Consider the following 14,179-nt stretch of genomic DNA (forward strand, 5'->3'; position numbering starts at 1 on the left):
GAGAGAACCAATGTTTCCACGTTGTCCTCTGGCTTCTACACATGTGCCATGATTCACAAATGTGCCTCTGTGCGCATACATGTGCAAAGATAAAACGCCCCATATTTATCTCCAGCATATTTTCCTGAGTGATCGATCACCAGTGATCATCCTCCTTTGCTTCTCTAATGGGGAATGGTCATTGAGACTAGAAGCAGAGGAAAGCTTTAAAAAAAAAAAATCCCAGCCTTCTTTCCAAGTTCCCTTCTCTGCTGGGTTTCACATTGTGCCATTTATCCATGTGAAGACTAGTCCTCATCTCTTGGCATGCTAAAATCTAAAGCTATCGGGAAAACAAGAAGCCTCCATAAAATTATTCAAGTATATTTTAATCTATTTCCACTTTCTAAATGACAGCTCTTCTGACTGTGTACTCTCAACAGGCCTTCAGAATTCCTGAGAGACCACAATCCAGATCTGTCTGGCTACTCTGCAAGTGAGGCCTTTTCTCCTAGAACACTTGGTCATTTCCAACACAAAGCTGGCTTACCAGGCAGGAACTCCAAAGGGACAGTAGGAATGGGGGCTGCATACTCTTTCCTCTGCTGCTCCAGGCGCTTTCTTCTTTCCAACTCCTCCTGCTGTGCTGCTTTGGTAACGGGCTCCAACTGATCCTCTCGGAGTAGCTTTCTAAACAGTCAACAGAGACAACCCTTGGGTTCCCTTAAGATCTGGGCAACGTAACAGCAAACTAAAAAGGAAACACCACTGCTGAAATCATCATTGTGATTTCCCTTCAAACCAGAGAATGGGAAAAAGGGAAGAAAAGCCTCACCTATGCAACTTACACAGGGGTAAGGTTAGGTCTTTAAGGACGAGGGAGGGTAGGATGGGTGCCAGAGGGACTTCAGTGCAAATGGTCTGTGCTACCGTACGTTACTTGTTATTTGACTTCCTCACAGACACCAGTCAGTCAGACTCTGCACAAAGACCAAGAGTAAAGGACTGGGGAGACGTCTCAACGGGAAGAGCACTTACTGTGCAAACATTGAGGACCCGAGTTAGGATTCCCAGCACCAACTGAACAGCAGGGTTTGGCCATATGTAGAGAAGGCACAGACCATACAAGAAGCTGGGGCAGGACAAAGACAGGACTGCTTGGGCTTGCTGGGCAACAACTGCCTGGTTTTTTCTCCTGTGCTGCTTGAAAAACATCGAGCTCCAGGTTCACTGAGAGACTCTGTCTCAAGGGTATAACATGGAGAGCAACAGAGGAAGATACTGAGCATCCTCCTCTGGCCTCCATACACACCCTCACACACAGGAACACACACAAATAAATGAAAAATAAAAGACCAAGGGTAATATAAAATAGTATGGTTTACAAAGTTGAACCAGTATTAAAAATAAAGTTGTGCCAGCGATGGTAGCACATGCCTTTAATTCCAGCACTCAGGAGGTAGATGTAGGCAGATCTCTGTGAGGTGCCAATCTGGCCATAGAGAAGACTGTGTGTGTGTGTGTGTGTGTGTGTGTGTGTGTGCGCGCGTGCGCGTGCACACGCGCGCGCGCGCTGTTGGGGGAGGAAGAGACAACCCAGTAGTTAGGAAAGCTTGCTCTGCAAGCATAAAGACTTGCGTTCAAGGCTGGGCAGTGATGGCACATGCCTTTAATCCCAGCATTCGGGAGGCAGAGGCAGGTGGATTTCTGTGAGTCAGCCTGGTCTATAAATTGAGTTCCTGGACAGCCAGGGCTGTTACACAGAGAAACAAAACAAACCAACCAAACAAAAAAGACTTGAGTTCAAAATTTCAGCACTCATGTAAAAAACCTGGTATGGCTGAAGATGCTTTTAATTCTACTACGGGGGCGGTGTTGACAGGATAATCCCAAGAGCTTCTGGACAAAATGAACTTCCAATACAGTGAAAAACCCTGTCTCAGGGCAATAAGGTGAAAAGCAACAGAGGAAAAATCCTCTGATGTCCTGCTGTGGCCTCCACACATTCAAGTGCATGCATTGTGCCATAAACACACAACACATGGGTATGAGTGCACACGCATAAACACACACACACACACACACACACACACACACACACACACACAGACACATTTAAAGTTGTTAGGCGAACAAATGGGTTAATGGGGATTCTGTATCATCATTTTCTGAGCTTAGAGTAATACTTTCAAGTTTCTATTATGTGTTTGGAAAACTGTGGGGAAATACCAGGCATAATGGCTCACACTTGTAATTCTAGCACTTAACAGGCTGCTGTACAAATATTACCAAAAGTTCAAAGCTAAGGCTACACAGTCAGGGCAGCCTGAGCTACTGGGTTAGAACCTGTCTCAAACAAACAAATGAAGAACAACAAAAAACTGTAACAAAGGCAGGGGGATGCTATTTATCTCCTTTAGTAGAACAAGTTGTTATTTGGCAGAAGGAAGGGTTGTTGAGGATTTGGATAGTTAAGAAAGTTCATGTTTGGTTATCTTTTAGGTCAAGGAAGAAGCCTCACTCTTGGTCAGTCCCCTACCATTTGAAATTGAATTCTAAGAAGACAATAGCTCACTTCTGCTGAGAGTTTTATGTTGCTGCTGTCTGTTTATTGATCTGTTTTAAACTTCATGTTTTGAGACCCAGGAAACATAAAGAAAGAAAAGTCCAGTCAGATGCTCCTACCATCAATGAGCTGCCCCCAAGTCCTCTCAATGGTCAAAGCCCTCCGTATCTTCTCTACATTCTGTGCAGTTCAACACAGTGGGTCCAAACTTCACCTTCGTTACTGGGTTTTTGTGGTGGTGGTTGTTTGGAGACAGTGTCTCCTTAACGTGACCTATGCTGGTCTGGAACTCACGGCTCTCTTACCTCAGCCTTCTGAGTGCTGGTATTACAGGCACGTCGCCACATATGCCATCTTTACTATAAATGAGGGTTCATATTGGACACTTTTCTCTACTGGAAAGAGGGCATTCTTGCCCAAATTAGTTTTTCTGCTATTTCTGGTCTACTCCCTCCAAATCTCCTTACAGATCACAACTCACCGTATGTTTCTTCTCATATGAGAGGGCTTCTGAGCTCTCTTCTTTTTGGGGTCTTCGGATGCTAGGATCTTGCCTTGGTGCCTAAGCTGCTCTGAAGGCTCAGACTGAGATGAGGTAGTTGAAGTGCACCGCGGCGGCCGCTGCCCATCTTCCCCCAACTGGGCATGCTCAGTGCCACACATGCCTTCCAGGGATGGGTCTGGAAAAAAAATGGGAGGAAGAAATGATTTACTGGGGGTGAAGGTGGAGGGAGAGCGAGTAAATTTTGATGCCAGACATCCCCAGATTCAAATTTCAACCCAGCAACGTATTAGAAGATAACCCAAGGCAATATCTCTCTGAATGTCTATAGATATACCTATAAAAAGAAGACAGTGATACTCATACTCAGGGCTATATGAGGATTAGATACTGTGTGCACCTAGATCTAATCCTGACCAGGGCACATAACAAATGAAAACAATTCATTTAACAATATAATAGGAGTTAGGAGACTTGCTGGCCTGAGAATACTCAGAGTGCTGGGTGTGATAGTGCATGCCTGTAATCCCAGAATTTGAGAGTTTGAGGCAGCTCACACTTACTACTCTTTCAGTGCTTGGAGTAGTAACTTGCTCAATTTGTCAGCCATTTAGTAAGGACTTACAAATGGCAAACTCTGCACTAGATGTATAGAGACAGTTTTAAGACTCTTTCTCTTCAAAGGATATTGGTTCTATTAAGAGATGGCTCATGAATACTGAGACACAACACAGCAATATGTATCGAATATTAAAGAAGGGATAAGTCACCATGTGAGTGCTAAGAACTGAACTACGCTCAATGTAAGAACAGCAAGTGTTCTCTCCAGCCCTGAAATAAGTTGTGTTTTGTTTTGTTTTGTTTTAAAAGACTCTTATGCGGGCGGTTTCTCAGACTGATTCTTGACCTCCTGTTGATAGTAATGAAACAGAATGGAAATAGTTTACAGAGAACTGTGTCAATCTGGCCTGTGGTTCTACATAGAACAGTTTAGGAAGCTGGATTTATGTGATTTACGTGGGTATATGTGTCCCTTCATGCTTGGAACTGTGTCCTTAGACCCATGACACTATCTCAAAGTAAACCAGTTTGCCATCTTAAATCTTAACAATAGACAGAATTATCTCAGAGGAGGAATGCAGTCAAAGTAGAACACCAAGCCTTTAGCTGCTCTCCCAAATCTGTCCTCTATTTCAAAGAGCACAGGAGAGAAAGGCCAGGCAATTGCTTGCCTCTAAAAGAACTATCTTTCAGATGGGCATAGTGGTGCATACCTTTAATCCCAACACTCATGAGGCAGAGGCAGGCAGATCTCTGAGTTTGAAGCCAGCCTGGTCTACATTGTGAATTCCAGGACAGCCAGAGCTACATAGAGTGACACTGTCTCAAAAAAAAGAAAAAAAAAAACAAACCTAACAAACAAAAGAACTTTCAGCACCCTTCCTCTCAAAGACAGATGAAACAGCATTTTCACATCTGTCCAACTTGCAGCCCTAAATTCTTATCTCCTAAAAGAGAGAGCCATTAATCCCGCCTCTCCCCCACCCCCCAAATAAACAGCTGCTTAAATAGCAGATCCCCTAGGAGGAGGGTAACCCCTGCCAAAAGAGCACCTACAGAGGTGGCGTATTGGGGGTAGAGCAGATGGAAACAACTTGGCCTACTATTCTTGCAGCTGAGCTGGGACAATTCAACTTCGTGTTTTTGCTAGTTCTCTGGCCTCCTTGTACAATGGCCTTGTTGTTTTCTGGCTGAGCTATACCCCAAACCTGGTTACTGACCTTTGGTGCTCTTCAAATCTTACTATGTTTTGTTTCTATTTCACAAGCAAATTTATTGAGTAACTACTTGGAGGAACAGTTGGAGGCAAGGTTAAAAAGTAGGCAGAGAGGACAGAGTCAGCACAGAGGGCAGATCTGCAAGGCCAAGCCCAGGGGCTGAAATTGATCTGCTTGCTGGGCAGTGAGAACTTGCTGCCAACTGTTGTTACTTCCTTGTTCTAGCCATCATGCTTCTACTAGGGTGGGCTGTTCTGGGAGGAGAGAGCACAAACTGCTAGTCTTTCTGAATTACAAACAAATTTACTATCAAATATCCATTCCAAGTTATAAAGCCTATTACTACTGTCCAGCAGGGGGCTGAGTGTAATAGCAATTTTGAAAAGATCAGTCAGCTGTGGGAGACCTATAGTCAAACAAGAAGGTAAAGAGCCCCATGTTCTGTCACATAACAAATGTATATGCATAGCTTAAAAGTCAATGGCTATCACCACCCTGGCAAATCATAGGTTCAGACCTAGGCACAAATACCCCTGAACTTTCTCCTTCACCTGAATGCCCTTGAACTTTCTATGAGTAGCAATCACAAGTTATATAAACAAAGAACACTTGCATAAGCTTCTTGGGAATGAGTTATAAATACCACCACCACAAATTTCACTGGCAAACCTATGCAGAACAGGACACACCACACTTCATTCGGTGAGTGCACAAATCCATATACTTCCAGGGCCCACCCTTCAGCTAACCTGCTTCTTCTTCTGCACTAGAGAGGTCAGTGGCCTCTAAGTGGCAGCATGTTTTTGCTAATGTCCTGTGGTAAAATGCATATACCAGGGCCTGGTGTGGGAACACACACTATGTAATCCCAGCACTTGAAAAGCTGAGGCAAGATGATGACAGAGAAACTGAAGACATCCTGGGCTACACAGATCCTTCCTCAAGAAACAAACAAATAAAAATTATGCATACACTACATTCTATGAGCTATGTGCACCAAAAATTTTATACCCTAATCTCAACACAACTTAGATTTCATTCAGTGTTTACAAAAATCAGCCGGGCGGTGGTGGCGCACGCCTTTAATCCCAGCACTCGGGAGGCAGAGGCAGGCGGATCTCTGTGAGTTCGAGGCCAGCCTGGTCTCCAAAGTTCCAGGAAAGGCGCAAAGCTACACAGAGAAACCCTGTCTCGAAAAACCAAAAAAAAAAAAAAAAAAAAAAAAAAAAATCACAAAAGACAAAGAACTAAGTTAAACAAGACACATGGGTACAATCAGTGAAATCTAGAATATATAAAACTATAGAGTCAGAAAATCCTTTTCCTCTAGAAACTGTGAGGAAAAATATTTAAAGGGAAGTAAAATCAATAAAGAGATGTAAAAGGTACGTCAATCATATGTAGTCCTTGTAGAAATATGAATAAATTAACATTAAAATAAATTTCAAAGATAACTGAGGATTACATAAATATTTCATAATATAAGGAAATACAACCTTTTATTTATTTTACTTTGAACTATTGTACATGTGTGTATCTGTATGAGGGTATGCTGCATTCGTGTGGGTGCCTGCAGAAGCTAAGTGGGAACTGACAGTTCCCCTAGCACAGGAAGTGCAGGCAGTTGTGAGTCACGTGATGTGGGTGCTGGGAACAAACCCAGGTACCCTGCAAGAGAGTTACTAAAGGCATCTCCTGAGCCCCAGGAGCTACAATTGAAAAAAAAAAAAAAAAAAAAAAAGATCTGAGAGCTAGGAATAGTGGCTCATGCCTGTCATCCCAGCAGTGGAAGGCAGAAGCAGGAGGCTTGCATAGTACCAAGTCTGAGGTCAATCTGGTCCTCATGATGAATTCTATAGCCAGCCCTTGTCAAAGGGGGAAAAAAAGTTATAATGTTAAGGATGGAAGATTTGAAGATAAATGCCGGAGTGGCTGGCTACTCAAAGAGATGGAAGCAGAGTTCTTCTTATCACTGTGTTTACTGTCGATCCTTCCAAATTCCATAATTTAAAAAATAATGTATTTTTAAATTTTATCTATCTATTTCATTTAACTTTTGCAATGCCAGCTGTTGAGCCTATGTCTTTAGGCATGCCAGACAAGTACTCTGTTGCTCACCTATAAGCAGGTGTCGATTATAAAGTCTTAAGAAAAAATAAAATTAAATGATCACTAAACTTCAAACAACTTATGTGTCAATTTCCCTACAATTGCTAATACATTTGCATATTTCATATAGTAATTAATGAGTATACACCTTTTTGCGTTGGGTTGGCTGCCTGATGCACATAAGTATTTCTTTTTTTGATTTGTTTTGTTTTTCGAGACAGGGTTAACAGCCCTGGCTGACCTAGAACTCGCTCTATAGCCCAGGCTGGCCTCAAACTCACACAGACCTGCCTGCCTCTGCCTCCTGAGTACTGGGATTAAAGGTGTTCACCACCACACCTGGTAATATTTCTTTTTAAATTTTTAGCGTGTGTGTGTGTGTGTGTGTGTGTGTGTGTGTGTGTGTGTGTGTGCGCGCGCGCGCGCACGCGCTCACAGACTCATGCACAAGCATGTATGTATCTGTGGAGGTCAGAGGACAACTTGTGGGAGTTGGCTCTCTTCTTCCAACACATGGGATCTGGAATCAAACTTGGCTGTCAAGTTGACAGTAAGCACACTCACGCACTGAGCCATCTCACTGGCCCCATAGATAAATCTTTCATGGACAGAGAGTACACAGTTGCCATTTGCATGGCACGCTGGAAGCAAATCACAGAATGGCATTTTCCTGCTGCTGGGCATGTCCTAACTTTCCGCTTGCATCTACAGTAGTCTGAGTGTCTTTACATATTTTCCCTTCTCCATCTGTTTATTCCTATCACAGTCCATTATCACTGAGTAATCAGCGGTGCTTTAATGTTCAGTGATCTGCAAATATTTTCAGTAGTTAATCAGACAGTGACTATTTTAGGTCCTACGAGTAATAAGGTCTCTCTCTATCACAGGTACTTAACTTTATCACTGCATCTCAAAAAAACCATATAAACAAATAAGGGAAAATATTCCAATAAAACTTTACTTTAAAAATTAAGCAAAAACATTTGTAAAAGGGGCAAAGTTGGAGATTCATGCTTTCTGATTTCAAAACGTAGTACAAAGACACAACAGCCAAGCCCTGAGGTACCAGCATAAAGCGCACATGCAGACTAATGAGATAAAGGGAGACACCCTGTCATAAGACACAGCCGAGCTGCTCTACCAAGGGTTCAAGACTACTCAATGAGGAAATGGCAGTCATTCAATCATTAATGCTGAGAAATCCACACACAGAAGAAAGAAGCTGAATGTTTAACAAAGAAAGACCTCAATAAAAACTGAATCAAACTGGGCAGTGGTGGCACACACCTTTAATCCCAGCACTTGGAGGCAGAGACAAGTAGACCTCTGTGAGTTCAAGGCCAGCCTGGTCTACAGAGCGAGATCCAGGATAAACAGAGGTACACAAAGAAACCCTGGTCTCAAAAAAAAAAAGACTTGGAGGGTTAAAATAAAAAGGACACAAAGTTAGGAGAGCACGGGGTACGGTGTGGATCTAGGAGGGATCAGAGGGAGGAGCAGGGGTGAATATGATCAAATACAGTGTATCCATGTATGAAATTTTAAAGAATAAAAATAAATTTCCAGAACACTAAAAAAAAATTCCTATTTTCTTTAACTCTAAATTCCATCAAACCTACTCCTCCTAAGCCTTACCAGGTAGCCTCACCTTTTATAAATTCTATAACAAGTTTAAAGATAAATGATTCATTACATTTTTTTTAAAAAAATTTATTATGTAACATGAGATGATGTTGAACTCCTGATTCTCCTGTCTCTGCCTCCTAAATGCTGGGATTACAGGTGTGCACCACCACACTTACCTCATTCAACCATATTTTTTATGGCACTCAAGTCAGCAACTAAATCAGCAATTTTTAAATTAAGCTTTCTAACATACTACTATCCAAAGATATATTAAATTTTTATTAATATATAATGCCTCAAATCTGAACTGAGGTATTATAAAAACACATTTAAAATGGTTAAGAGAGTCAAGTTTATGCAGTATGTAATTTATCAGAAGAAAAACAGAAGGGAGGGGGTGGAGAACTACACATGATGACATACATGGCTTACGGGTCACCAAGCCTGATGAGCTGAGCTCAGTCCCCAGACTCACACAATGGAAGGACAAAAGCACCTCCTACAACCTGTCCCCAGACCTCTACACAGGTGGCACACACCTCCCACATACAAACACCAAATACACAGACTTACGCCTGGGTTATAGAGCCCAGTCAGGCATTGGAGACCATAAGCTTCAGGAAGGAAGCTCACAGGGAGCTGGACTCCTCACCACTAGGGGACAGTTTCCTACTGCAGCACAGAAAGCTGGGAGTCCAAGCAAAGGAGCCCATGAGCGTATGACTGCATCAGGACTTGCCTCTGTACCTGCCTGCACACAGCACCGTGGACTTAGCAGACAGGAGCAACAGAAAGCAGAAGAAATACACATTTTAACAGGGTGGGGGGGGGGGGGAGCAGTGGAATTTGGGAGCTCCAGATCTGCCAGATCTCATTAACACCTGTCCCACCAGCTGAGACAACAGGAAAGCAGTGGGAATAACTACCCTGGAATAAATCCTAGACCTAGTCCCTCCCTAATGAAACTTTTAAAGTCTAAACTCAAAGGTACTCAAACTACGGTGATCAATTAGTGACTGAACTGCTTGCTCAAATTAGAATGAACAATCAATCTTCTGAGGAAAATAATGTAGAACTGTGTGCTACAGTTACACAAAGCCCTTTTTGTTGTTATTTGAGAGTGAGCCTCTCTCTGTAGACCAGGCTGGCCCTGAACTCAAGGTATTCTCTTGCTTCTGCTTCCAAATTCTAGGATTTTAGAGTAAACCACTAAACCTAGTCAAAAGATAGAAGAACCATCTCAGCCTAGAAATTCAAGGCAATCTTTGAACATAATGAAATAGCATCACAAAAAATTGGGGTTAGCGCACAGTGACAAATGCCTGTAATCCAACACTGGAGGTGGAGACAGAAGACTGCCAGCCCCAGATGCAAAGTGAGCTTTAATAGTCTAGAATGTTAGCCAGTCAGCCAGGCCCTTCCTGAAACCTCAGAAACCAAGAAAAATAATAAATGTTTTAAAACACTTGGCTTTGGGGGTGATTTCAGTCTAAGGCCAGCCTCAGCTACATACACACAAATAAATAAGAGAAATTTTTTAAAAGAATGAAAGAAGGCAGGCTGTGGTGGCACATGCATTTAAGCCCAGTACTTGGGAGGCAGAGGCAAGTGTGTCTCTGGCCAGCCTGGGCTACAGAGTGCGTTCAGGACAGTCAAGGCTACACAGAGAAATGCTATCTCAAAAGGAAGGGAGGGAGGGAGGGAGGGAGGGAGGGAAAGAACAGAATAGAATAAAAGAGGTTCGATGTGATGGCACACACCTTCAATCCAGTACCCAGGAGGTGGAGGCAGGAGGAACAGTTCAAGGTCACCCCTTGTTACAAAGAAGAGGCAGAGAGGCAGGAGGATCTCTGTGAGTTCAAGGCTACATAGTAAGACCCTGTCTTTAAAAACAAAACAAAACAAAAATTAGGGTGAGAACTGGGTACCTGCCTATAATCTCTACTTAGGAAGCAGGAAGATCATTGAAAGTTCAAAGCCAATCTAGTCTACATATGGAGTTCCAGACCAGCAGGTTTATAGTGATACTTGATTCAAAGCTTAAAAAAAAAAGATGGAGGTGGAGTTGGCACTCAGTTGGTAAAGTGCTTACTTGGGATGCATGAAGCCCTGGGTTCAATTTCTAGGACTCCATAAATCATGTGTAGTGGCTCACACCTGTAATCCCACACTCAGGAGATGGAGGCAGGAGGATCAGAAGTTCAAAGGTCATCCTAGACTACATGCTAAGTTCAAGTCAGCCTGAGCTACATGAAACCCTGCTGAAGGGAGGGAGGGAGGGAACAAAAAGACTAAGAATGAAAATGCAAATGTCTTTTAAAAATTAAAACAAAGCCGGGCGGTGGTGGCGCACACCTTTAATCCCAGCACTCGGGAGGCAGAGCCAGGCAGATCTCTGTGAGTTCGAGGCCAGCCTGGGCTACCAAGTGAGTTCCAGGAAAAGGCGCAAAGCTACACAGAGAAACCCTGTCTCGAAAAAACAAAAAACAAAACAAAAAAAATTAAAACAAGAATAGAGGACATGGTAGCACAGGCCTGCACTCCCAGCACCCAGGTGAAGGCAAGGGGATCAGAAGTTCAAGGTCACTCTTGGTTACAAAGAGAGTCTGAGACCACCTATATAGCACCCTATCTCAAAAAACAAAATAATAAAGTATTGTGTGGGGGGGAACAGAGTGAAATACAATTTTAAGAGCAAAACCAAAAACAAGAGTTGATTCTACAAACACTGCCTGCCTTCTTCAAGGCTCCCCCAACAACCCTGGCAAAATGGACCACTCCTCCCACCGCTGGGGTTCAGTCCTAACCATTATCGTCTACATAATTCTTATCAGGATATAGAAGGATTTTGTACATTTATTTATTTGGGGGTGGGTATCATTGCATGTGGAAGTTGGAGGAGAATTTGTGGGAGTTAGTTTTCTCTGTCCACCATGAGTTCTAGGGATCAAACTGAGGTAGTTAGGTTTAGTAGTAAGCCCCTTAACCTAGTCTCCTAGACAAATTCAGCTGTCGACACACCCCAAAATTATCTGAGGCAGTCTCAATTGGGGGACTGCCTAGATCAGGTAGGCCTTTTTTCGACTGATGATTGCTGTAGGTGGTACCATCTCTGGGCAAGACTACCTGAGTTGTAGCTGAGGAGCCAACCAGTGACCAGTGTTCCTCCAGTTTCTGCTTCAGTTCTTGCCTCTAGATTCCGGCCTGCAGGTCCTGCTCTGACTCCTCTCACTGATAGATCTGAGGTCAGGAAGTGTAAGATGGAATAAATACTTTTCCTCTCAAGTTAGTTTGGTCAATGTTTTATCACAGCAACAGAAAGCAAACTAGGTCACCTGATGAGCATCTTGACAGCCCATGAAGTTACTTTAGTAACGTAACTGAACACTTGTCATCTATCGTCTCTTCTAGAATATTCCTTCAAAACAGAGACTTCACAGCTCATTCTCCATTATACATATAATGCCCCAAACAAGTGCCTGCCACAGAGCAGAAACCTGACTGGTCTGAGGGCAAGCCAGTATATCTGCAAATAGGCCTAAGTAAGTTAGGTCCTACATGAATTTTTATTCATATAAACCAAAATACGGTACACCTTCAAAACAAGTTTAAAAAGACTGAAACTCTGCCATGGTTACTCTCCAGGAAGAAAAAGAAATCTTTATGACATTTATATTACAAAGCATTAGCAGATTCTAGATTAAACATATCTTCAAAAACAAGATCTGAAATGGGTTGGAAAGATGGCTCGCTGCTTAAGAGTGCATTCTGCTTTTCCAGAGGCAATGAGTCTGTTTGCCAGCACCCTCTAAAGCACTCATAACCACTTGAACTCCTCTGGCCTCCAAGAGCACCTGCACATGTGTGGCATATACCCACACAGACACACAGACACAAATGAAAATAAAAATGAGCTTTAATTGAGGAGGGGTGAGGGAGGGCAACAGAGAAGGAGAGGGAGCATGATAAGATAAATAAGACTAAAGATGTTTGAAAAGACATCAGGAATAATGTTTTAAGTCTACACAAAATTACATACATGTATGTATGTATATACATAGATATGCAGTTTAAAGAAGTCACTAAAACACGGAGTGGTATTTTCACCCCAAGAGCCATTGACTATCTAATAAAAATCCCAGTACCACACATGAGAAACCTCCTCTCAAGTTGTTGTCAGGCCCTTGGATGGCTCCCAGAATTTGAAGGTAAGGCTCTACTGCTGAAGAGACCACATGCTTTAGAGGAGTTGAGCTGGAAATAACCTGGAAGCTTCCTCCCTGAGAAGCATAGTACTGGACGGGGCTCTGCAAGCTGCCAAGACAAAGGGTCAACCCCATCATCTTGCCCAGCTGCAAAAGCCTACAACCCACAACAATGACGACTAGCATGACAGCCACAATGATGCAATAGTGGCACTTTTATCTTAGGGGTAACCAACAGCTAATTGAACTTAAGGCCCATTCAACAGGACGGAATTCATGCTAAGTACTATAGACCTAGCCAACTACTCGTGGCTACAGCAGTCATGGAAAAGTCATAGACATTAAAGGAAAACCTAGGACTGTCACTTTCCTAAACAAATAGACTTTCTATGTTCTATATATCTTCTATCCTTATACCCACAGATAAGAGTAGCTCTCATGGCCAGGTGGTGGTAGCATGCACCTTTAGTCCCAGTCTCGGGAGGCAGAGGCAGGTGGATCTCTGAGTTCTAGGCCACTCTGGTCTACAGAGCGAATTCCTGGACAGCCTGGGTTAGATAGAGAAATCTTGTCTCAAAACAAAACAAAATTAGTCCAGCAGTGGTGGCACACACCTTTATTCCCAAGAGGTAGAGGAAGGCGGATCTCTGAGTTTGAGGCCTGCCTGGTCTACAGAACAAGTTCCAGGGCAGCCAGGGCTACACAGAGAAACCCTGTCTCGAATCTCATTTATCATCAAAAAAGCACCTATTTGCAATACATGGAGACTATTATGGAGGTCCACAACTGGTTAAAATACAGAGTATGGGGTGCTCAATCCCAACCGGCACATCTGCAATGCAACCTCTAGCCCTACGGCTCAGGGAAAACATCAGGAAAGGAGGAGAAAGACTGTACAAGCCAGAGGCCCAGGGTATGTGTTGATATGTGGTGTCTCCTAGACATGACAGGGAGAATACATCCATGAACTCGAACAATATGGTTGCCAGAAGAAGCTCAGCATCATGACAACACTAATTGACATGCCAATGCAGACAGGAAAATTTCACATGGTTCTAACCCTAGATGAGAAGAGCTACAAGTATTCATTAGATACTGAGAGCGGGAGAATGAGATGCCTCCAGGGCCAAACTCCCACACAGGATGTCCACTCCTGAGTGGTCAACCTTGGATACATGCGTATACAAGCAAAGCTAAATAGACTAAATAGGTTATACATGCAACAATAATTAAAGAAGAGATCAGGACTTCAGGAGAAGGCATTGCAGGAGCCCGAGGGGAAAGGGAAGAAGGTGGAGTGATGTAGATAAACGCCCATATATGAAATTCTCAAACAAACAAAACCATTAAAAACTTTAAAGATGTAAAAAAGTAAATTCACCATGTAATATCTAATCTGCTAATCTACTGTAAT

General features: G+C 43.0%; 1 protein-coding gene across 1 annotated transcript in view; it reads right to left on the reverse strand.

Moving 5' to 3' along the window:
- Nucleotides 1–14,179, reverse strand: part of Rad54l2 (RAD54 like 2) — a 97,208-nt gene that overhangs the window by 31,532 nt on the left and 51,497 nt on the right. The window contains exons 3-4 of the mRNA XM_052719516.1: nt 3,027–3,225; nt 530–669 (exon numbers count right to left, since the gene is read on the reverse strand). Coding sequence (XP_052575476.1) covers nt 530–669; nt 3,027–3,225 — 339 coding nt within the window. The remainder of the gene's footprint in view (nt 1–529; nt 670–3,026; nt 3,226–14,179) is intronic.

The sequence above is a fragment of the Peromyscus californicus genome, unplaced genomic scaffold (assembly GCF_007827085.1).
Source record: "Peromyscus californicus insignis strain IS unplaced genomic scaffold, ASM782708v3 Scaffold_11__1_contigs__length_118956290, whole genome shotgun sequence".
Classification (NCBI taxonomy): Eukaryota; Metazoa; Chordata; class Mammalia; order Rodentia; family Cricetidae; genus Peromyscus; species Peromyscus californicus.